The 23868-nt window shown below is 41.0% G+C and overlaps 3 protein-coding genes across 5 annotated transcripts in view; 2 read left to right on the forward strand and 1 right to left on the reverse strand.

Annotated features, from left to right (window-relative positions):
- TBC1D14 (TBC1 domain family member 14) overlaps nt 1–15413 on the forward strand; it is a 39305-nt gene extending 23892 nt beyond the window's left edge. For 2 of the 3 annotated variants that reach the window (XM_053458255.1, XM_053458256.1), the window contains 11 exons: nt 1799–1917; nt 4778–4860; nt 5907–6024; nt 6878–6984; nt 7363–7443; nt 8300–8394; nt 8820–8891; nt 9278–9406; nt 9867–9976; nt 11488–11746; nt 12182–12371. In XM_053458255.1, coding sequence (XP_053314230.1) covers nt 1799–1917; nt 4778–4860; nt 5907–6024; nt 6878–6984; nt 7363–7443; nt 8300–8394; nt 8820–8891; nt 9278–9406; nt 9867–9976; nt 11488–11746; nt 12182–12247 — 1239 coding nt within the window. In that variant the 3' untranslated portion in view covers nt 12248–12371. Of the gene's footprint in view, nt 1–1798; nt 1918–4777; nt 4861–5906; nt 6025–6877; nt 6985–7362; nt 7444–8299; nt 8395–8819; nt 8892–9277; nt 9407–9866; nt 9977–11487; nt 11747–12181; nt 13457–13621 lie in introns of those variants that run through there. The other variant, XM_053458254.1, reaches the window with a different exon arrangement.
- Nucleotides 15414–17376: 1963 nt separating this feature from the next.
- On the reverse strand, nt 17377–19290 carry CCDC96 (coiled-coil domain containing 96). The gene has a single exon (XM_053457963.1). The coding sequence runs from the start codon at nt 19288–19290 to the stop codon at nt 17659–17661; it is 1632 nt and encodes a 543-aa protein (XP_053313938.1). The 3' UTR covers nt 17377–17658.
- TADA2B (transcriptional adaptor 2B) lies at nt 19135–22709 on the forward strand. Its single transcript, XM_053458257.1, has 2 exons — nt 19135–19857; nt 21537–22709. Exons 1-2 carry the CDS (start codon nt 19588–19590, stop codon nt 22527–22529), a joined length of 1263 nt encoding a protein of 420 aa, XP_053314232.1. The 5' UTR covers nt 19135–19587; the 3' UTR covers nt 22530–22709.
- The last annotated feature ends 1159 nt before the right edge of the window (nt 22710–23868 follow it).

Raw genomic sequence — 23868 nt, forward strand, 5'->3', positions numbered from 1 at the left:
ATTGTCACAATGGTGATATTCGCCGGATCCCGTCCGCCCGGAGCGATCCCTGTCAGAGCTTTAAATCTGTAACAGCAGGATTCTGATTATAATGCTACGCCGCATTGGGTTCCCGTACCCAAACAGTGACGTTCTTTGTGAAATATTTCTCGTTTTATGACCTAAATATAAAAAAAGGCTTTTAGAGGTGTCTGCCCCCACTGTCGGGTTACTCGTTATTTTTATTCATTTTGTTCCAGACTTGTAATACGTATTTAAGGTTAATTTGTGCCGGCGAGTTTTTTTAATTGATGCCTAATAGTGTAATAGTATATTTTAGTATACTATAGGTTAAAATGTGTACATTAGTGCATGTGGCTGGGGTAGGGCACTGTGCCTCTCCAGCTGTTTTATTAAAACACACAGATATAGGCTGGCTGGTTGTGATGGGTGTTGGCCCTACTTTAACCCTTTGGGTACTGCAGTGACCACATAGCATCTGTACCTGGTACGTCACACCCTGTGGATATTCTTTTGCTTTCGTAGATTTTTATTTTGCTGTTGATTCTTTAATTCGCAGGGAAAGGGATCATCGGAGCGCTTGTAGCGTCTGACGTAAAATGTAATTTCATCGTGATGTGACTTTTCTAATTAAATGATACTTTCTCGTCTTTGTTGCGAACCATCGTTCGCGGAGCTGGCCGTTGTAGTCTGATGCCCGGCTGCTAATAGAAGGGTTTGCCGCTAGAAAAGCCTCTATTAAACTCAAATTACTGCTGGGTAACGTTGGAAACCATAAAGCTCAATACAAGTCGAATTGCCGTCGATGCACTAATTCTTCCTAATTGTAGATCTGTATTTTGTGGAATATTCAACAGAGCTATAAAAAAGGACCTAAAAAATCCTGACATATCGCCGATTACGGCTTAAAAACATCAGATTATGCAAAAGAGGAATATCGACTATTATGGCTTTATTATTATTCGTTAAACTTTTGTTTCAAAAAACTGATTTGCTAAGAATCTAAAGATGACTTCATGATATTCATGACATCATGTCACAGAAGTGTTTGCAATCAGAGAAAGGGGTTTATTCACTAAAAAGAGCTGAAGTAGGAGTTGTATTTCTGTTTGACTTCTCTATACATTATGAAGGCTTTCAAAGGGCGAGCTTTGGCTGGCCCTGTATAATGGATAGTTCAATCATTGAGATTGTTATTATTATTAGGGTTTATGTTGCCGGATGTATGGGGTAGGGGAGACCTGACAATAGAGGCAAACTGCTGTATAATGTAATACGATAATGTAGAAGCCGTTTCCATTGTGTAATTGCTTTTGTCACTCCCTGTTGTAACCAAGGTATTTAGCAGGTTTACCCATTTCTAGCACTCATGTGATTATCTCGTTGTACAGCGCTGCGGAATATGATGGCGATGTATAAAACCGTGGTAATCAACTGAACTGGTATAGTCTTATAATTTATACAGCGCTGTACAGCGGAGTCTTCTCCTTTATGCGTTTTCAGAGACTTTTCTGTATCAGGCTTTGCAATTTGCGTTGTTCTACTAGGTCAGATCACAGAGGAAAGGACCAATCATAATTCATTGTCTTTTTATTGTATTGGAATTCTGGGTGGCAGCAATCCAGCCTACGGGAACGGCTTGGGACTTTGATTATTATAGTCTATGTGAGACCTGCGCATATCGGCTGGGACCTCCTCTCTTCTTGTGGAGAACCTATTGTTTGTCATGCGGTAAGTTCCAGAACACGTTGCCACTATTTGGGTTAAAATGTAACGTCTTTGTTTCTCTGTCCTCCAGGAATATGAAGACAGACTGGGACGAGCTTCAAAGTCTCCCTCCCCAAAGCAGAATGTGAGGAAGAGCATGGTGTTTGAACCTCTCTCGACCACGGCCCTCATTCTGGAGGACAGGCCAGCGTGAGTGTTCCGGTGCTGGGTATTGGTACTTCTAGGGATCGTCCATTGGTTATTGTAAAATGGACGTAGGGCTACAAAAACAGCTTGCTAATGTATTGGTGGGTTTGACGTTTCTCTCAACCTAGATATCATTCATTTTTTTTTTGCAAGCGGTTATTTATTTAAAACATTTATTGGGAAGCTCTGAAAAGATGAAGCTGTCTTGTCCAAATTCTAGATTTAGAATGCCGATCTCACTTTAACTTGGAATGATCAAGGCCGTATTAAGGTCTCGGGTCCCTGGAGCACTTAGATAAAAGGACCCCTCTTGCTCCTTCTCCCAAAAGCTACTGACCGCATCCATTGCTACAGAGCCCTGCTTGCTAATCACAGTGTGATCAGCACAGACGGGTCAGGAAGAGGAAAGGTATTTTTTCCTATTTTAGTGGGGTTTTTTAACTTGCATATTATCACTAATAATTAGGTTTTATGTGTTTCTATGATCTTAAAAGAAGCACTTCTTGTCCTAAACAAAATAATACATGACTTGTGCTGGTTTATCAAATATGGAAAGGCTATGGGCGAAGTGTTTTATGGTAACAAAAAAACAAAACCCCGGGCTGAACGTGTTAAACGTGTTAAGGAAAGGTAAGTTTGGGCATCTCGCGGATAAATGTGGGGGTGTTATATTCCTGAAAAATAAAGCCGGACAGAAGAAGAGGCTGTTCAATAAAGCATGGAAATATTTGTGGTTAGTGTGGTCTATGAGTAGTTTGTGGGTTTTTTCCCATTTAGCTTTATTAATAAACCGTAAAAGGTTAAAACCCAATCGCTCAATTAAAATTATAGCTAAACAGCCTTTAATTGACCCGCTGTTTTAGTTATTGAGTTTTTTTTGGTTTTTTTTTATATCTGATTTCTTTTGCTGGTCCAGTATAACAGGTTTGGTTTAGGAAATTACTGGGGCATTACTGGGGTGGCAACAAGGTTTATACTACAAACAATATGGTTATTTTTGGATGTTCTGGGTGTATCGGGGCTCGTAGGGGCTGCAGATCCACAAACATGTTCATAAAGATTTTTTTCAAAAATCTTTGCGTAACCAGAACTCCATGCGGGTTAATGGAAGTGACGAGCTGCTGGTGACTTTATATCCCAGGCAGCCTCACCAAAGAAGGTGAGATTCATTTAAAAACATAATTCTGTTTTATTTTGCAAATCCCCACCTTGGCTGAACATTGGCTGCTAAAAGTGGCCCCTGGTGGCCGGATCCGTAGATCTTGTATTATTTTCATTATTCTGCATTATGCACAATAAATATACAGCTAATGTAACCGCTTTGAGAATGTTTTCTTTTTACACTTTTTTGTTTTTGTGGCAGATGACAAACACTTTTTTTTTTTTTTTTAATGACTATAAGATTCTTTCTATAACAAGTGAAAAAAGCACAAAGTGAAAATAAATCTTCCAATAAAATGAAGAAAAACAACTAAACAATTAACAGTGTTTATTTTACAATTCTTGATATTTCTAATTGGTTAAGTGAGCAGCATCTAATTAATCACAATTAACTTCTATTGGTGCCTTATCACCTTTCCCGCTTTCTTTTCGACTTGTGCGGAATCATACATGTTTTTGTAGGTAAGCTGAATTTGCCATTATTTAGTAAGTAAACCCCCAAATGGATATTGGCTAATGTGTAGGTAAATAAAAGGGAATAATCAATGTATTGCTGATCGTGGCATATATATATATATATATATATATATATATATATAACTGTGAAATCAGTAATAAGACCGCACACGGATCTGCCTTATTTTATATTATGTCTTAATCCTTTTCCCAGCTAAGCAGATCAGTACAGGAGCGATAGCCCTCTTTTAGGAGGCTGGGTGAGATGGAGGGTGATAAACCCAGTGGCCTTGTCTATGAGCTTGTTAAATATTCAAAGCCTTTGATCTCTGGTGTCCTCTTTCTCAAACGCAGCAGCTGTTTCTAGTGTCTTCCAACGCTTGGTTTGGCTGTAAAGTGGGATCATTCAGACACAATTTCCTTTAGAGAGAAACACAACATCTGTGTATCGTGTGTGTGTGTGTGTATGTATGTGTACACTGTACAGCGCTACGGAATTTTATGGCGCTATATATATATATATATATATATATATATATATATATATATATATATATAACAATAAATAATAATAAGGTATGATTATATGTATATGTGTTTATGCATAAACATTGCTCATATCTCCGCCTTTTGAGTCTCTCCGTAATACGGTTACCCTTTGATGATTAATGTGGCCTGAAAGCCGTGATAATTCAGAGAAAAATAACGTTCTACAGGAGAGGGCTATAAAAACTGTTGAGTTTGAAACCCTTTGTATTTTTATGTTTGCCTCCATGTCCAATACACAGAAATCAGAAGCGTTCTTTCCAGTTCATCAAAATTCGGCTTAAACTTTAACCTTTGTTGTAAAGTTCAAATTCTATGCGTTTTTTTTTAATTAAACAAGTTTTTCTTACTTTCTGGGGTTAAGGGAACGTTTCTCGTTGAGTGGCTGCATTCAATCCACATTATATATGTCTTGTTTTCTGTGTATGAACATATTTGACATTTTTCTTTTACCGAGAGGATGGTAGATACGTGGAGTGGCTTCCCTTCTGAAGTGGTAGGGGTTTAGACACAATGAAATAAAGTGTTTGGGGGGGAAACACAAAATATTCGGTTTTGGAAACCGTTTTCAATTCATGTCCTTATGCTACGTTTTGAAAAGTAGTTTGGCATTAGAGCTTTAATGAAAGTCTATTGTAATCACGCTTCCAGTTTAAATGTTCTAAAAAGATGGTAAAACGATATTTATTTATCTGTTTAGGAACCTCCCGGCCAAGCCAGCCGAAGAGGCCCAAAAACACAGGCAGGAGTATGAAGAAATGGTGGCCCAAGCTAAACGGAGAGGTAAAAAAATAAAATAAAAACGAATCCCTTTATTTCAGTAAAAAAAAACAAAAAAAAACACCTCAGCCATTGTATCCACTTTCATACATATGATGCTGCCGCTGTCCCTGAAATAATAATTTTCTACCCCTTGCAAATTCATGGCAACGTTCAGCAGAACCGCCCTCACTCGCCAGCTCTTAGTAAATGAATTCATGATTTTAGCTGCCGGAGCCCTATCTGTGCCAATGATCCAGTCGTCCGCCACGCCAGACCCCAGGAGCCCGGGGCTAAACCGAGTAATAAGGTGAAGGGCCCAAGAAGCCTTGGGGGGGGGTGATTTCAAATTTTAGTTCAAAGGAGCAGTCATTTAAATATTAAAAGCGATTTCAGTGGCATTTAATTAGAATAAGCGATCGTTCTCTTGGCGGTATCGTATCCTCAGGGCGACTGTAATCCATAGACGCCGTGGGGAATTCAGTGTCTTAATGACTCGATTCGCATTCTTAATCCCCTTGCTGTGAGACCGCGTACCTAGCAGGGAAAAGGGTACGCTGTGCTTCATTCATCCCCATCATTCATTCATCTATGAAGCCTGGAAATAATACGCATTGGCTTTCACCTTGCCTTGGAACCTTGTGCTGCATCGTAATGAATAAAATATATTCTCCGTTTCACCGTATTCCAGATGGTTTCATTGTACAAAAATGGCTGGTTAAAAGGGATTGCTTTTTCCCCCCATGAATAAAATTGTTTAATCGTTCCAGTACCAGAAGGGATTGGTAACATACAATCGGCTTGCATTCTAGGGGTTAAATCAAACTCCAATCCACGTGGTAAATTTGAGGTTTTTTTTAGTTTGTTAATTTCTTCCGGTTGTTTAGGACTAAGCTTTTTGTTTCGTAAAATGTGTTTTATACGGCACTGGACATATAAGATGAATCGTCTGCTTGGGGTCTGCGTTGATGTTGGGCTTTAAGAGGGGTGAGGCGTGGATTCCGCTTACGTTTATAGCACTTTCATCTTGTTCATAACCAAACTTGTGGTTTGATGTTCTAATTATTCAGAATTGAAAGAAGCCCAAAGGAGGAAGAAACAGCTAGAAGAAAGATGTAAACTGGAGGAAAGCATTGGAAACGCCGCGCTAATGTGGAACAATGAAATCCTACCTAACTGGGAAGCCATGTAAGTAAATCCGGGGATGTCTTCTGCGTCCCAAACAGAGGGGCTTTTTCTTCAAAACCCTCTATATTTGGATAGAGGTCTTTGTAAGCTGTGTTTTGGGGAATTTGGAGAAAACACTGAAAGCGTTCGTTGTGTCGAGTTATTTCCATTGCTTTTGTTTTATTTTTTCATTGCAAACAGCTAAAAGTCTGTAAACTGACAATAAACCTGATTTGCGAATAATTTTGATAGCAATTATGTGCTATCTATAACGCTTACTGGCTGGTTAGGAGCAGCCTGTGCACTGCTGCCAACAATTATACGGATAGGATAGCGTTATATAAATATATTCGGGCTGAAACATTGTGTGGAAATCTGTTCATAAACAGGACTATGCACAGGACACGTGGTCACGCGTTTAGACTGGAAGAAAGGAGATTTAGTCTAAGGCAGAGGAAAGGGTTTTTTACAGTAAGGACAGTAAGGATGTGGAATTCTCTGCCTGCAGAGGTAGTTTTATCGGAGTCTGTACAGACATTTAAACTGCAACTGGATGAATACTTGGAGAAACATAATATTCAGGGGTATAATTTTTAAATGATGTGTTTGTTTACTGGCATGTTTATCTATGTAGGAGGTAAACATGCCGGTAGCATTTACTGGCTCTTTAATGAAAATACAAAGCAGTTTGCCTTCCCGTCTTCAAAGTTCGTCGCTTTAGGCGATTACATCCAAAGCGATGTGCCAGTAAGGTTGGGTAAACTTTATTTAGAAATATGTATTTACTGGTTTTCCCCGATCGCTGAACCCCTGTGCCGGTGGGGTTTCCGTAAAATGACTTTTAAAGATGTATTTTTGATATTCTTTCGTACAGGTCGTGCTCACGGAGAGTCCGGGAAATGTGGTGGCAGGGGATACCGCCCAGCGTGCGTGGAAGAGTCTGGAGCCTGGCCATTGGCAACGATTTAAATATCACCCACGGTGAGACCGACGTGATTACCCGTACCGCTCTATCGGTTATAAAGTTAGCTTTTTGGAGAGAGTTACATACAAGAGGTCTGCTTTCTAAAATCTCCAAATTATGGTCAACTTACGTTTGTTGATGTTTCTTGAAAATACTTTTATGTGTAATTATTAGTATTCAGAGTTGTTTCTGAGCTTGTATGTATTTAAATGCATGTTATAATTGGCACAGTCGGATAATAAGTTCTTACTTTTATCAAACAAAACGATAGTTGAATGATAACGTGATCACCTGTCACTTTCTATATATATACCTCTCTTAATATTCAACCGTTATGCAGCAAAGGTTACTAGCAAAGTTCAGTTATATAGTTGTACTTTTTTATTCATTTTTAGACCTATTTCACATTTGTTTATCTCGAGCGAAGGACAGATGGAAATCGCTGAGCATGGGAGGCTCTGAACTAGAAAACGAAGGTATAGTCCTCGATTCTTAGTGAAAATACATAGATTGTGGGTTCTTCTGCTGTCGCTCCCAGTAACTAGCAGGAGGTCCTAGAAACTAGGGATGTAATGAAGGCGCGTGTCGCTGGAAAATATATTTGCGCACGTGAAGAAAAACACGCTCTTAAATAAAAGACTTTTAAATATAGAATAACCCGTATCTAGCTTTTGTAGTCATTTGTTTCCTATTTTATGGCTGCACCAAATACGTTGTGGTCGTTGAAACGCAGCATCGTGTTCCAAAACTAAAATTCTTTATACTACGGCCGTGCCCTGTAATGAAGGAGTTACTGGGACTTATCTTTATTTATAAATCCAGAGAATTGATGATTTTCAAAACTATGTAGAGATTTATCATTTCTAATATGTATACAAGCTGTCCTACAATTTACTTTCTTCATGTGCGTTTAGCTTCTGCTGTATTTTATTCTGTAGTGTATTTTTGTGCATTTACATATTTTAAAAATAAACAGGTTTAGTTAAATTACTGTAAAACTCAGGTGTTGGACTTTTTAATGTCTGACTTTTCAACAGAACAGAATACGGTCATTTCAATGATGTGGAATTGGGCACTTTTTCTGTTTTTGTTTTTACGGGAAATCTACACTATTCATTTATACATTATACTGAATGCTTACAGTTTTGGGGTTTTTTTGTGCGAAATCCTTATTTATAATCCCAATTGTCTCTGATCTTTGACGTAAATGTACTCTATTAACCCATTATCCATAAGCTTCAAAATTTCACCAGATTTCGATAGTGTCAATTTATAGTTTTACGTATAGCACCGAAGGTGTTCACCCTGTTAATTCTTTCTGTGTTTCTGTAGATTCGGGGCTGTCGGCAGCAGACAGAGAGGCCAGTTTGGAGCTGATTAAATTGGACATCTCACGCACTTTCCCCAACCTGTGTATTTTCCAGAAGGTACGTCTGGCATTATCCGGAGCCTTTATATTCTCCTCTTTGCTGCCGCTGCCGGCATAGTTCGCAGAGCATTACAATTCACTCATTTTTACACGTGTTCAGGCATAAAGTATGGGTGACCTGCAAGAAATGTTTAGTTTAGTAGGGGAAAAAAATATGAATTGGATAATTATTTGACATTTAAGGTAAAGTGAAGCTAAACCTTCATTTTGTCACAATAGGCTGATATTTGTTCCAGTGTCCCCGGCAATGGAGGGCTGGCTATACTGTCCCTTTTAGTTTGGGAATTAATCTGTTCCTTAACTCAATAGCTAATGTGAATTAACTAGAATGTATCCGGGTCGTTGTTCCCCACAGTTTATAGTTTAACTCTTAACAAACATAAGTGAATCGGGATGTTTTCATTGTGTTATGCTTTCTTTCAGGGTGGTCCTTATCACGACGTGTTGCATAGTATATTGGGGGCTTACACTTGTTACAGACCAGATGTTGGTTATGTAAGTATTTAATTTATTAATGCGTGTATGTATTTTACATTTTAATTGATGAAGAAACACTCAGTATTCAGGCAACCATATTAACACACTAAACAATGCAAACTAAGCATTATACGCCCCCAATGACGAGACACAAAAGTGCCACAATTTCCAAACTGATATTTAGCTGCGGAATCGATCACCATACAAGCGCGTCGGGTATCTGGGATGTACTTTCTTTTATTCTAACCTTACAGCGTATCATTTTATCTTTTTTTTTTTTTTTTTAAAGCTTATCTTATCACAAAAACCACGGACAAGGACATTTAGTTTTTATTGTGATTATGAGATTTCCCATAAAAATCAGATTGTATTTTGATGAAGTGACGCCTTCTTGTCTCTTACAGGTACAGGGTATGTCCTTTATTGCTGCTGTCCTGATTTTGAACTTGGATACTGCAGATGCCTTTATCGCATTCTCAAACCTCCTAAATAAACCTTGCCAGATGGCATTCTTTCGAGTTGACCATGGCCTTGTAAGTATACGCGTTCGAAGCCGATACTTTAACTCCTAACCTGTGCAAATCAGGTTTAATGAGACACGGTGCTCCCAGATTTCCAATCGGTCGAGACTTGCGTAAACTGGAAGAACCAGCGACGGTTTGGAAATATTTATTTATCCTTGTGTATATATAAATAAATCTTCCTTTCCTGCTTTGGAACTCTTGGTACAGACTGCAGTTTCTTTCTCTTTTTTACTTTGTGATCGCTTGGATATGTTAGAATGGGTTACATGGAGTCTTGGTAGGAAGGTATTGCATTATAGTGTTCATATCCACTGAATAATGTAGAAATCTGTCCGGCTCGCCAACAGTCAGGCTTCCTTTGGAGGTGCTTAGAGTGGACAGCTACATTTGGCTGCAAAATTCACTGGAGAATTATTGATGTTATTTATATATACATATATAATATAATTTATATATTTTTTCATTGTAGATGCTGACGTACTTTGCAGCATTTGAAGTATTCTTTGAAGAAAATCTTCCAAGGTTATTTGCACACTTCAAGAAGAACAACCTAACTCCGGATATCTACCTAATAGACTGGTAGGTCCTGTGAAAAATATCATCCCAAGATTTTATATATATTTTTTTAAATCTTCACTTTTGTAATAATCCATAACATTGTATACGTAGTTTCCTTGTACCCCAGCAGTACTGAGAGATCCCAGGAGTTTATAATCAGTGCCTTTAAAATTGCAAAATTGGAATTAGCGGTATGTATGTAGTATGTATGTGTATGTCAGTGTGCAGCAAGTGAACATTTTGGCCTCAAAGTTCATGTGTTAGAAGCAGGAAAAATGGGCAGACTGGGTCAGAGCATCTCCAAAACTTCAGCTCTGGTGGGGTGTGCTCGGTCTGAAGTGGTCGGTATCAAAAGCGGTCCAAGGAAGGAAAAGCGGTGAACCGCTGACGGGGTCATGGGCGGCCAAGGCTAATTGATGCACGTGGGGAGGTGAAGGCTGGCTGTGTGCTCAAATCCAACAGACGAGCGACTGTAGAAAAAAAAAATCTGAAATGGTTAACGCTGGTTCTGATAGAAAGGTGTCAGAACATAGTGAATCACAGTTTGTTGCGTATGGGGCCATGTAGACCAGTCAGGTTGCCAATGCTGACCCCTGTCCACGCTGAAAGCGCCTACAACTGGACCACAGAGCAGTAAAAGAAGGTGGCCTGGTCTGATGAATCACGTTTTCTTTTACATAGCCGGGTGTATCGCTTAGCTGGAGAACGCATGGCACCAGGATGCACTATGGGAAGAAAGCAAGCTGGGCAGGCTGGAAAGTGATGCTTTGGGCAATGTTCTGCTGGGAAAACCTTGGGTCCGGCATTCATGTGGCTGTTACTTTGACACATACCTACATAAGCGTTGTTGCAGACCATGTATTCCCCGATGGCGTTGGCCTCTTTCAGCAGGATAATGCTCCCTGCCTCAAAAATGGGAATGGTTTGAGGAACACAACAAGAAGTTCAAGGTGTTGACCCAGCCTCCGAATTCCCCAGATCTAAATCCAGTCGAGCATCTGTGGGATGTGCTGGACAAACAAATCCGATCCATAAAGGCCGCGCCTCGCAGCTTACAGGATCGGCTGCTAACTTCTTGGTGCCGGATACCACAACACAACTTCAGGGGTCTAGTCCATGACGGGTCAGGGCTGTATTAGTTCCAAACGGGGGAGCAGGGGGTCAAAATGTTTAAACTGCTATACAGAAGATGTCATGCTGCATTCTTTAGAAATCCTATGGAAAATGTAGCTTAGGATTTAAGGGTGTAAATGGTATTACATGGACGTGGTTTAAAGAAGGTTTACTTGAAACGAGCCAGGTATTAACATAGGCAGTAGGAATATGGCTCCCCTAGTGGCTGGAATGCAAAGCTGTTGTAAGACAGAACTCTGAAGTATCGAATGGATACATTGAAGAATGGATGTATCTAGGTTTAGAGCTAGCTAATGGGAGTTGAACTTCAATTGCTTGATTACGTGACGGGTATTAGGGGGATCTCCTCGCAGAGCTCGCTGCCGCACAGTAACCCTTTACGTCTTGTCCCCATGCAGGATTTTTACTTTGTACAGTAAGTCGCTGCCACTGGATTTGGCCTGTCGAGTGTGGGATGTGTTCTGCCGCGACGGTGAGGAGTTTCTTTTTAGGACTGCTTTGGGGATCCTTAGACTTTTTGAAGACATTTTGACTAGAATGGACTTCATCCACATTGCACAGTTTCTCACTAAACTCCCAGAGGAATTAACACCCGATGATTTGTTTACCTCCATTGCTGCAATTCAGATGCAAAGCCGGAATAAGAAGTGGGCTCAGGTAAGAATATATATATATTCTATAAGTGGATTTTTTGCCAAAACAGGGCTTTGGTCTTTAGGGTAGTATTGGACTACCTTCATATAGGTATAAGGCTATCCTGAATCTAAGACAAGATATAGATCTGAGTCTTAGATCAAGTCTAATGATGACCATGGAATCACAATTGAAGTTTGCATTGCTTGGTGTGGTTGAGAGAACAAAAAACTAAAGCAACAAAATATATACCCCACAAATGTTTAATGTTAACTAGCAAAACAATGACAATTACATTTTTAGAACCCAGTGAGAACCAGTGGAGTATTCTTAGGATATATATATATATATATATATATTTATATTTATATTATGCACATACATTTTAAGAATGATGGCAAAGTTGTAAAACCCAAAGCAATATGGTATAAAGTATTTTTATTTTGCATTTAATCATAGGTACTGTCTGCACTACAGAAGGATAATCGAGATATGGAAAACAGAAGTCCTGCTCTAAAGCGCTGAAAATGTTTTGCTTTCTGGAAGAAACATTTTGTGGAATGTCGAGGCTTTTGTTACTCGCATTAACTTAGAACATATTCAAATTCAGGACTGTATGAAAACACTGGAGTCGGCCTTAAAACAAAAACCACTGGAGCCAATGTTCGGTTGGCGCTGTTCCTTTAAAACCATTATATTTCCGTGACTTGGAAAGACATTTTATAGAGCTCCAAAAGTTTGGTGAAATCTCTGGGGCAAAGCCTTAGTGTGTGCAGTAGTATGAATGGATCTACGTATATCAGCAAGATTCCCACTTCTAGCGCAAGAACACCGCACGTGCTATTCCTGTAAATCACTAATTCTACAAGAGTCGACCAAGTAGGTAACCCAAACCCGAGTCGGACTCGGGGAATCCAGGGCACGAGTTTTTGTTGCTGAAGCATTGTTAAATGGACCTTAACCAAAGATATATGCAAGAGAAGAAGTAGATCCAGATGGAAGAAGCATCATTAATGATGTTCTAGGTTCAAGCCAACATAGCCATAAAAATAGAGCATCATGTTCTCATACAGCTTGTCATCGGTTGGTAACCATCTCCGCCAGCTTGCCTGCTTATTTATTTTTGTTACTGGGACCATCTCCCCACCACAAATGCTGCTGAGGTGACGATTAACATCTTGGAAAGCAAACCTTTCCATCACTGTCCAGGCGTTTTGTAAGATGACCACGGGGCCTGTAGTTGTGGTGAACAAAAGGTTCTGTGCTTATGATGATTTCTTGTTTGTTAAATTGTATCCTAATACAATTCTTTCCATGCCAGCCTGTCCTTATCTGGGAAACCTCATGGCCGTCTCTGATGTAGGAACTGGTCCAAGAACGCTTAATAATCTGATCTGTTTCCTGGAATCTCGCATAGAAAGCATCTGTACTTGAAGTAAGCGAAGTAAGCACTCGACTCTGGCTTTAATGAATTTAATGCACTGGGGTTGCCCCTACCTATAAAAGAAACAATAAAATCTAGAAGAAACAATATCGTATACTCCCTTTTCTGTTTATTCACTAGCGGTTTCTTAAACATGTATTTCATGAAAGAAGCTTTATCTGGAAGTAAAAGCGGCTTAAACTGCTTCTCACGTGAATACAGAAAAACGCCCGGTAATTCAAACTCCGTGAACACATTCCCTGCACCTTCTTACACTGGAAATTCCTTTAGGATAGTGGCTTTTTTTGTGTGTGCTAAAAATGGGTCAAAAGAAGCATTCTTATTCATACATTGGGAACTTTTTATGTCGTAACCATTGGTTTATTTGCAAAAAAATACATTTTATAATCCGTTCTGCAGCTAACCGTCGTATTACACGCTTTGGTTGAATCGCTGTAAAAAGTCGTACAGGCCAGGCTTGCCCCCCGCTGAAGTGTAAATGAATGGGCCCAGTGACTGTACGAGTGTCCCCGGCTACTGCGTGCATTTACCGCCATTTACCGCCACTGGGTTTGCCGTGGCCAGTATGCATGCACTGATACACCACGCTCATTTAAGAATTTGATTTTCTTTATCCGGAATTTCTATTACTTGTACATTTTCAGGTACCCAAATATCTCCATTATTAATAAAAAAAATAAATAAACAATAAAATGTATCGAAATAATGAAGCTATTGTATTTGAGCTTTGCAGGTACGCGTCTCCGAGTTCTATTGTGTTCACTTCTGGGCAGTAATTATACAGAGCACAAACCATAATAATCACTTTTTGCTTTGTTTTGTTTTTTTTTGTATTAAACGTGTGACATGCTGGTAGCGAAGGGCTAAATTCACCAGGACAGAGCTGCATAAATATGAACAATCTAACCTCCCTGTTTTAGCCATACGTGTAAAAGGGCCGGCTCGGCCCCCTCTGGGGAGAAGACTGTCGCTTTCTCAAGCCATGGTGAATCTCGCTGAAGGTATCTAAAGAGCTTCTAATAGTTACTCAGCGTGGGGTCGCTTTGCAAGAGACCCTTTCTCATGTTCAGCTGTAAGGGGCAGCAGCTCTCCTTATCCATGGTGAATTCAGCCCGGCGATCTAGTCTGTGCAGGCTGTTTTTGGTTGTGAATACTATAAATTGATATAAATCTGTTATGTTTTGTATATATGTTGTGGTATATGTATAAAAAAAAAAAAAAACGGCAATGCAATATCCCATTTTGCACAATTTGCAGGCGTACGGTCAATAAATTTTGCACACCAGTAATAACATTTTGTATTGGGGTTCCCACTTATGATGTATATTTATCCAGCTAGTACCATACCAAATATTTTATTTAAAAAGATTAGAAATCTGAATGTCCAAATTCAGGGTTTGAGAACATACGGCCAGTAAAAAATAATAATAATAATAATAATAATAAACCGCTTAAACAAGCATTTTCTTGCTGTATTAATGTACACATTTCTGGCGGCAGGAATGACCTCTGCGAGTTCAGTTTGTCCTATAGACCCTCCGCCTATAGCTTTTAAGCACAGATTCCATAGCTGCGGACATCTCTCACATTGGAGAACGGATGTTACTTATATAAAAAAAAAAATATTGGCACAGAGTTTTAAAATGTGTTGCCATAGCAACCAATGGATTCAGGGAGGATTATTTCATCGGTTGCTATGGTGAGAACACCACTTTGCAAACTTTGCACCAGAATCACATATACTCAACATCCGTAAATGTTAGGAAGCCGGGGCCGGAGTAGAATATTATTTATACATTGGGTAACGTGTTATAAAGGATATTGGGCATTAGAGTCATGCAATAGTTAGCAACGCAACACAAAGAGAGGGTCTTTACTAGAAAAGTCCCCAAAACCCCTTTTTCTCTTTTAAACAAAATATTGGTTTGTTTCTGCTGGTGTTCTTAAAACGTGCTTCTGAATTTGTTTATTTTTCACCTTTAAAACATCCTGAAAGACACTTATGCAATATTCATGGTATGTACATTCTATAGTATCAGACAATACAACGTTCTCACATGCTGTATAGAAAACATTAGAATACAAAGAAAGATCTACTTATCTGTGCACAAAGAGGAAAGAATCAATGCAAGTGTTTTAAATGTACATTTATCTGTGTAGATTGTTTGATTTGGGAACAAGCTGTATTAAAATAATTTTTTTGAATTGTAAATATATGGTTTTAGTAAATAAACTTATGCGAAGGTTTCCGCTGCTCCCGTTTTTATATCTAGTGTGTGTCTATATATGTATTTTAATATATCTGTGTATAATGTAAAATTGATGTGTGTGTATATATATATATATTGCGTAACAGTAATGTAAATGGTTGTATGATCCAATTTACGTGAACTATACCAATCTGGTTTTAATTTCAGCCAACGGGCTGAGTTTGAGAAAAGGGTGATATTTTTATTAAAACCAAACCATTATAGTTAACAAAGCATGGTTTTGGGATGCAGTGAATGCGATGACCACTTTAACTTAAAACATGGACCAGTTGGACCAAAAAAAAAAAAAACACGGACGCCACATTTACGAAAAAGTAAAGACGTAATCCATTTAATTTCCAAAAATAAGGAAAACGGGAACTTAATTGAGGAAGTTGTCGCCTTGAGTGTTTAGGATACCTGAATTAATTAAAACTACCTAAAAACAGATCTGCAAACTTTCTAAATAACCTGTGAGACTGCTGAAATATTAACCCTTTAGTAGCCCGTCGTGCGCACTCTGTATGAGCAGCTCTCATGGAAAGCGTTGTCATTCAAGCAGGAAGATCGACCAAAACGTATACCGGTGGCAAAAACACAAAATGATCAGGGAAGTAACAGGAAGGAGTCCGTTCCAGAACGTGTGACCCTGAGAATCTGCCTCTACACCCTGAGATCGGGGCGAAAATCCTGATTATGCCTGTAAAGCTAATGTCAATGTTTTGGGAATTTGGGTTAATATTTAGATATTTGGCTAGTACAGAGTACGCCAACTGCATTGTGTCACTCCAGCGAGTTGCTCTCTATAACAAATAAAAATCAATTTTCTATAGTTCTTCAGGCTCAACCTGGCTTCCTATTGCACCCAGAAGCCCCGTATGTCCAATCAAACCCGAGACACCTGGTAAAAGCCCAAGAAACAAATAAACTTTCCTAGAGTATGTAACTGGGAATGTAGTATAGCTGTCGGTTTCCATGGCTACAAATAAGGCCCCTTGCAGCTGATTTATAGAATTATGGTCTGTCTATGCTGTGCATCTATTTATTGTGTACAGGGGGTTCATAGACACTCTGCATGTATGTAGAACTGCATATGGGATAAATTTACCTAGGAAGGTTGGCCTTTTAAAACATATTTAGTTTTTATTTCTCTGGTAAAGTTTGGGCTAAATATAGTTTCCATAAGCAAATATAACTACAACAGAATTGTGGAAATTGGCGTGGCATCCCAGGAATCGAAAATGTATCCTGATCCGGCCATTTAAGAGTTTAAACATAAGGGGAACGAAAGGGGCTTCATATGCTTTATTCTAACATTAACCATAGTGTCCACTAAGTATTGTAACGGCTTCCGGGCCACGGATTGAATTATTCACCTGCTTACTCTTTCCTCCAAAGGAATCCAAAGTCTTTGATTAAGATGTCTGTTCTTAGCAGCATTCGGGTCGATTAGAATATTTATAATGAACTTCACTACAAATGTTTGTATTTTTTGCTGGGAACACTTGTGACAGAAAGCAGGCACTGTTGCCATAGAAGCTGAAAAAAAGAAACTTAAAAACTATTTTTTATTTGATTAAACCTTGAAGAAAGACACAATCAGTTGCATTCCATAAAAGTGCAATTAATGTTTTGTCTCAGTGGAACAAGACCTTTAACTTACGATCTCACATTACATCATATATTTGTGAGCTCGTTGCATGACATCGGAGGTAAAGTGACGCTTTGAATCCAGAATCACAAAATATTAGAGAGACAGAGAAGGCTCATATTAAAAGTTTATTTTTAAAAGTTGTTATATATGTATTTTAAAAATAAGGCACTTGACATTTGTAGGGTTTTGGGTTTTAAAGTCCAGAGTTGTCAAGATTTATTTTTCCTGAATTAAAACTTATATTAAAAGTAGAGGTTTATGGACAATGACAAGCGGAATTATTATTATACTATGCACAGTAGCATTGTACAGTCCCATGGAAACAGTGTCTTCAGTGCTGAATATAAACACAGCTATCCAGATACATAGTGAGAAAGAAATGTGATTTTATTCTGATAAAAGACTTTATCCGTGGCTGTTGTCTTACATATCGTGCCATATTCATATATTATTAACATATATTGACATCACATGAATAACCTACGCTCCTAGAAAGAAGAAAGTGCTCTGAAACCAAACATAACAGATAAGAGGCACGCTGGTGCTGGGGAGATATGGAAAGAAGTTCTATCTGCACAGAATAACTCATTTAGATTTCTTTCATAGCCAACTTTGCCTCATCTATTTTTTTAATCACCCCTTTACTGGCCAAAGTAAGCTCGGCGTGTCTGCGCTTGAGAACGTCCAGCTTCTGGCGCAGTTCTTCGGTGGCATCTACTTTGTCCTCAAAATCTCTAAGGAGGGTTTTGTTGCCCAGCAGCCCACATTGTTGTTTTAATTTCAGGTTATCTATTCTCAAGCTATCTCTCGCCTGTTTGGTTTTAGTCAGTATGTCCCTTTTGCGGGCCACCACTTCCTCCACCTGCATCAGTCGCTCCCTCTTCTCTTGATTTTCCGCCTGGACACTCTGGAGTTTTTCTTTTAAGTGGGTGAGAACCTGCACCGTGTTAGTTATCTTCTTTCTGAGTTTCAGCAGCTCCTCGTTCCGCTCCTCGATCTTCTCATTATACGTTTGGTTCTCAATCTTTAGCTGCTCAAAGTCAATGAGGTGAAGGCCCTCGGACAATTCTTCTTTGGACTTTAAAGTGGATTCAAAACGTTGGATCTTATTCTTGAGCTTTATGTTTTCCAGGCGAACCTGAATGACCTCCTTCTCCTTGCGTTCTTCCCTAGCCTGCAGCTGCTCGATCTCCTGAACCAACACAGGAGATACGCGTTTCCCAACACCATGGTGGCCATAAAGGGTTATCTTTTTTTTGTGTTCCTGGAAAGCGGCCCACTCCATGTCAACACGGTTAACAACGTCCTCGCACTCGGCCCGGAGCTGGTTAATTTCCTGCTGATGGCAGTCAGCGTCTAACATGAATTTCTTCCTCACCTCCTCCAAGGTGGACAGATACTTCACGTAGCGCTGCTCTTGGTCCGGGACATGCTTGTCGCCTTCAGGTCGCGTGTCTTCACCCTTTTTACGGCGAAAGTATTCATAGAGCTTGTGCTGAAGTTGTGTATTTTGTTGTTGGACCTTCTCACGCTCCAAAACCAGAGCTTGGTACTGCTGAATTAGGATTTCTTTCATTTCATCCTCAGTATCGCTTTCCTCAGATTCCCCATCCTCTGGCTTTATATCCTCGTCATCTCTGCCATCTCCTTCGTCTTGAGACACGCTCTTGGTTTGGTCTTCTTTATCCTCCGTGTCGTCTACCTCGGGGGACACAGTGACAGCCCCATCCATTTCCGATATTCCAGTGTCAGACATGTTTTCAGTCATCTTTGAGGGGTCACTGGTCTCTGTAGGCTGAGTCTGATGATCAGAGACTGGGGGTTGGGTGTTGTCTTCCTCTGCTTGCTCCTGTGATCTGGTATTTGCCCCGGTCACTGCAACCATCTCCTTAACAGCTTCTTCTCCGGTTTTCTCCTCGTCTGTTCCAGGTGCTTCCTCATAATCACCTTCCTCCCTAGTGTCTAGAAGCTGAGTACCTTCTTTCTCGTGACCCCCTTCCTCACTGGCGCTCACCTCCTTGTCCCCCCTTTCATCTTTATCCAGCTCTTCGCCGCCTTCCTCCCCAACTCCATGATGTTTGTCGTCTTCTGTCAGTGACAGATTCTCCTTCGCCCCGTTTGCTGTGTCAGGGAGCGGGGGTCGGGGCTCTTGGCTCCCGGTCTCGGCATCTGTAAAGGAATTCGTATCAACGTTTTCCACATCGGTTACCGTTGATTCCATAGCGTCTCTTGCTGCTACGGCGCTGTGTATTTATGTTTCCCGGTGGTTTCCATGGAGAAGGCGTGCGAGGAGACCGGTTACCGTGGGAGGGACTAAAGCCCAGCATTGCTTCTTTAAGTGGATGTGCGCTAATGACGTAACCGCACCTACTGCTAATGCTCCACTCCGCGAGCTGCCGCTCAGCCTAGGCCAATCAGATGCGTAGGGTGTCCGGTAGGGGGAACGCATGCGCAGTGTCAGAGCGGAAGTGGGGGGCGGGGTCTGGCTTCCGATTCCAACAACAGTTCGGCAGCCAATATGGCGGACCTGGGCAAGAAGTATTGCGTTTACTGCCTAGCGGATGTAACCAGTCTGCGCCTTCGCTGCACCGAGTGTCAGGACATTGAGCTCTGTACGGAGTGCTTCTCGGCCGGCGCGGAGATAGGGAATCACCGGCGGTGGCATGGATACCAGCTGGTGGATGGTGGCCGTTTCACCCTGTGGGGGCCCGAGGCCGAGGGAGGCTGGACTAGCAGGGAAGAGCAGCTGCTACTCGATGCTATCGAGCAGTTCGGCTTTGGCAATTGGGTAAGCAGTGAACATGTACGAGGAGTTCATCGTGTAAAGGGATGTGATGTAGAATAAATGTTTGTGTATATATGATGTCATATTTTAGGTCTCCAAGCCGTGTGTCCTTAAACTTGCTTTGGAGGCTGTGCATGCACTGCAGGATTATTTATCTTGTTTGTCTTGTTACTTTTGTCACTTTTCTGCTCCCCATAGCTTTACGATCTCTGATTGGCTGGCAGGCCTAGATTTCTCTGCATGGCTCAGAGGTTTTCCTGTGATGGGCTAATAATATCCGGCAAGATATATATATAAATTAGCCCTATGTAAACGGGGGGGTGTATGGAACGGTGCGTACACCTGCGCCAATTTGCTTTAGTGTGTAAGGTCCCCGGCAGCCGTGGTAAAGACGTATATATTAAAATACTTCAATACATATTATTTACCAATCAAACATATTTATTTATAGCGCTTACCTGCTGCCCTCCTTCTCCGCGCTCCAGCTGTAGGAGAGCGCTGTCATTGTGATCACTGGGGGGATTTCTGCGCATGCTCACGGGGTTAGATCTCGTCTGCAGGGTTCACTGAGCCGGTACAGGGACAGCAAGTACATCGCATCCATGTAGATCTCTTCAGAAAACATGTCTCCCGCGTGCCGCGTACACCCGTCACATTTGTTAAAGTGCTCACGATGTCCGGAGAGTCCCGGTTTATTTCTACTAGTTTTTGTGTCTCATAAATGTTGGCGTAAATCGGGAGAAGCAAACGCACCTTAGCAAGTCGCACAAACTTTTTATAAGCTTTTTTTTTTTTTTATTTAATGTTCCATGACCGTGACGTGTCCCTACTTTGGTGTCACGCGATGGTTTGTGTTCCCATAAAGGAAAATAAAATGAGGATCGGGGCGAAAACATTCCGTGACTCGATAATTGTATCCGGGGAGGGGTTTGGTTATTCTATGATAACATTTAGTTGCGATGGTTTTAAATGAATCGGAATAGGTGGGACGGGGCGTTTAAATCGTTTGTGGGCAGCCAGGGGTTATGTTAGTTACTTGCAGTCATGTCTTCCACATAGCATGAAGCCCCAAGAGCGGCATACATGCGCTACTAGGACATATTTAGCGCTGCATTGTGTTCCTGTACCTGTTGGCGTGAATTGTTAACTATTTTCTTGCCTCAACATGCCATACATGAGGTGTTGGCAGCGTAGGAGAAGTGCAGAAAACTCTAGCAAGTCGTCGTGCTATTATCCCTCTCCTGAGTGTCTCTCTGAATGAAGTCTCTTCTACGGTTCCCCCGAAGAGCGGGACACGCTAACGCAGCAAGTGCTGGCCGGGGGGAACTTTTGTTTGCCACGTTTATATTATACTTTTATTGGAGTCAATGAAGGCCGACCGCTTTTTCTGGGTGATGTGTTTGAATCGGGAGGGTCGAGTCCTGCTCGCCGAAAGTGATCTGTGCTCCTATTTGGCCAGCTGATCACCGCTTGGGCCACAAGACTCATCTGCCGTCAAATGTTATATTTCTCTGTATCTGCAAGGTGGTTTAAAGTTTTTGTTTTTTTTTTTGTTTTGTTTTTGTTGTTTGCAGTGCAGTATTGTATCTAAATTTCACATAAAAAGTGCCCGGCCTTGTTCGGGTAATAACTTGGTGCTGCTGACTGGATCTCTAACGCGCTGTTTCTTTCCTTAACCGCAGGAGGATATGGCGGCCCATGTCGGAGCTTCTCGGACTCCTACAGAAGTGATGGAACACTATGTCAGCATGTATATCCACGGGAACCTCGGCAAAGCATGCATTCCCGACAGCATCCCCAACAGAGTGACTGATCACACGTGTCCAACGGGCGGTCCGCTGTCTCCGAGCCTCACCACGCCGCTTCCCCCGTTAGACGTGACCGTGGCGGAGCAGCAGCAGTTGGGTTACATGCCTTTGCGGGATGATTATGAGATTGAGTACGATCAGGACGCAGAGACCTTGATTAGCGGGTTGTCTGTAAATTATGACGACGATGACGTTGAAGTAGAACTTAAAGAATCTTACGTGGACATGTACGTTCGAAAACTGAAAGAGAGACAGCGACGGAAGAGCATAGCAAGGGATTATAATCTAGTGCCGACCTTTTTGGGAAAAGATAAAAAAGATAAAGAAAAGCCAGTAAAACGAAAAATATCTAAAGAGGAGAAGGAGCTCAGGCTGAAATTAAGGGCGTTATTTCAGTTCATGTCCAGCAAAGAAGTCGAGGACTTCTTTGAAAACATGCACAAGGAGCGGATGCTTCGGGCGAAGATCCGGGAGCTTCAGAGGTACCGCAGGAACGGGATCACGAAAATGGAGGAATCGGCAGAATACGAAGCTGCGAGACATAAGCGAGAGAAGAGGAAGGAGAACAAAAACACAGCCGGCTCCAAGAGAGGGCGAGAAGAAGGCAAGGAAGGAGAGTTTGCTGCTATTGAAAACCTGTCCGGCTTTGAACTCTTATCTGATAGAGAGAAGGTACTCTGCAACTCCTTGAACTTAAGTCCTACTCGCTACCTGACTGTGAAAACCATAATTATCAAGGACCATTTACAGAAGCGGCAGGGAATTCCCTCAAAAAGCAGGCTGCCCAGCTATTTAGACAAAGTCCTAAAGAAAAGGATTTTGAATTTCCTCACAGAAAGTGGTTGGATATCTCGGGAAGCATCTTGAAATTTTTTTTTATTTTTGTTGTTTGTGCATTAAGCCTTTTTTGGGCTGGAACTAAACCGTGCCGATTATGTTTAGTACCTGTGCAGGGGTTTTTATGGCTTTTGTACTGCACTGTATTTCCGATTAGTGTCTCGGAGTGAAAGTGGATTCCTTCACCTAGTGAATCAATCCCGACCTTTTGTCAGCATAACCGGAACACTACGGAGGTCCGATTCCAGATGTCAGTCATGAAGGCATTATCAATAAGCGATTGCAATAGTCGTGGAGGTGGTCGGGAATCGCCTTCTGTGATGAGAGGCTATAAAGGCTTGGAAGTCATCGTAGATGGGAGGTTTGGACCAACGCCGAATTTGAGCCTGGAACGCGAGGAGCATCGTCTCTGTGACATCCATGCTGCACGCGTGTGCACACGTCTTGTGTATGAAGCACGCATACTTTTCACACCTGTCTTTCCTGCCCTTCTGGCCCCCAGAGATATTGAAGTGCTTGTGATCACACCTTCACTGTTTGGATTTGGGAAGCATTGGGTTAACTACATGATTTACAGCTAATTGTCTAATTTGCAAAAGAAACACTTTGTATTTTGATGAAACTTCCTCGAGAGACGTTTCAAATATTAGATTCCATTTCATCAGCGTTTTCTTTTCTTCTTCGATATCCTCACAGCATTAACTGTAAAGATCAATACCCAAAAACCTGTATAATTAACAGATACCCGACAGGGAAACCGCGCTTTTGTTTCTTCAGTGTATCGTCTTTATAAGTTCAGTTGGATTTTGAATTAATGTCTTTTAAGAAAATTGCCAAAAACCATGCTTTACATGCCAAGTTCTAACGGTATAAAAGCGGTCTGCTGGGCCCGGCGAGGAGTCAGATGGTGGCCTTCAGCTTTCAGATCCAAAGTATGAATTAATTGCCTTGTGTGGCCCTCCGGGCGCTTTGTTTGAGGCTTTCTCGCTACACGTGCACTCATGCCAGGTCTTAAGGTACAGAGTGTACTCATTGCCTATAATACGCGTTAAACGAAACTTTTTTGGGGTTGATTTTTCCTGTAATGAAGGGTTTAGAATTGGGTTTTTAAAATCAGTGAAAGAGTGAAATGTCAGAGTTTGTGTAACTTTAGGAAAGACATCACAAATTCAGCGTTGGGCTAGATGGCCAGTTTTGTGCAGTTAAAATTAATCTTCAGCTGTTTCTGGGCTGCCAGTGCCTGAGGGTGGTGAGAGTCATATCCACAGAGCTGGAAAGATGGGCATTGGTTTTCCTGCATTGATGAATATTGAAAGTGGAAATCTGTTTATTCTGTAGTGTGAATTTTGTTACATGGTGGTTGGTTACT

Source organism: Spea bombifrons, chromosome 1, assembly GCF_027358695.1.
Source record: "Spea bombifrons isolate aSpeBom1 chromosome 1, aSpeBom1.2.pri, whole genome shotgun sequence".
Taxonomy (NCBI): Eukaryota; Metazoa; Chordata; class Amphibia; order Anura; family Pelobatidae; genus Spea; species Spea bombifrons.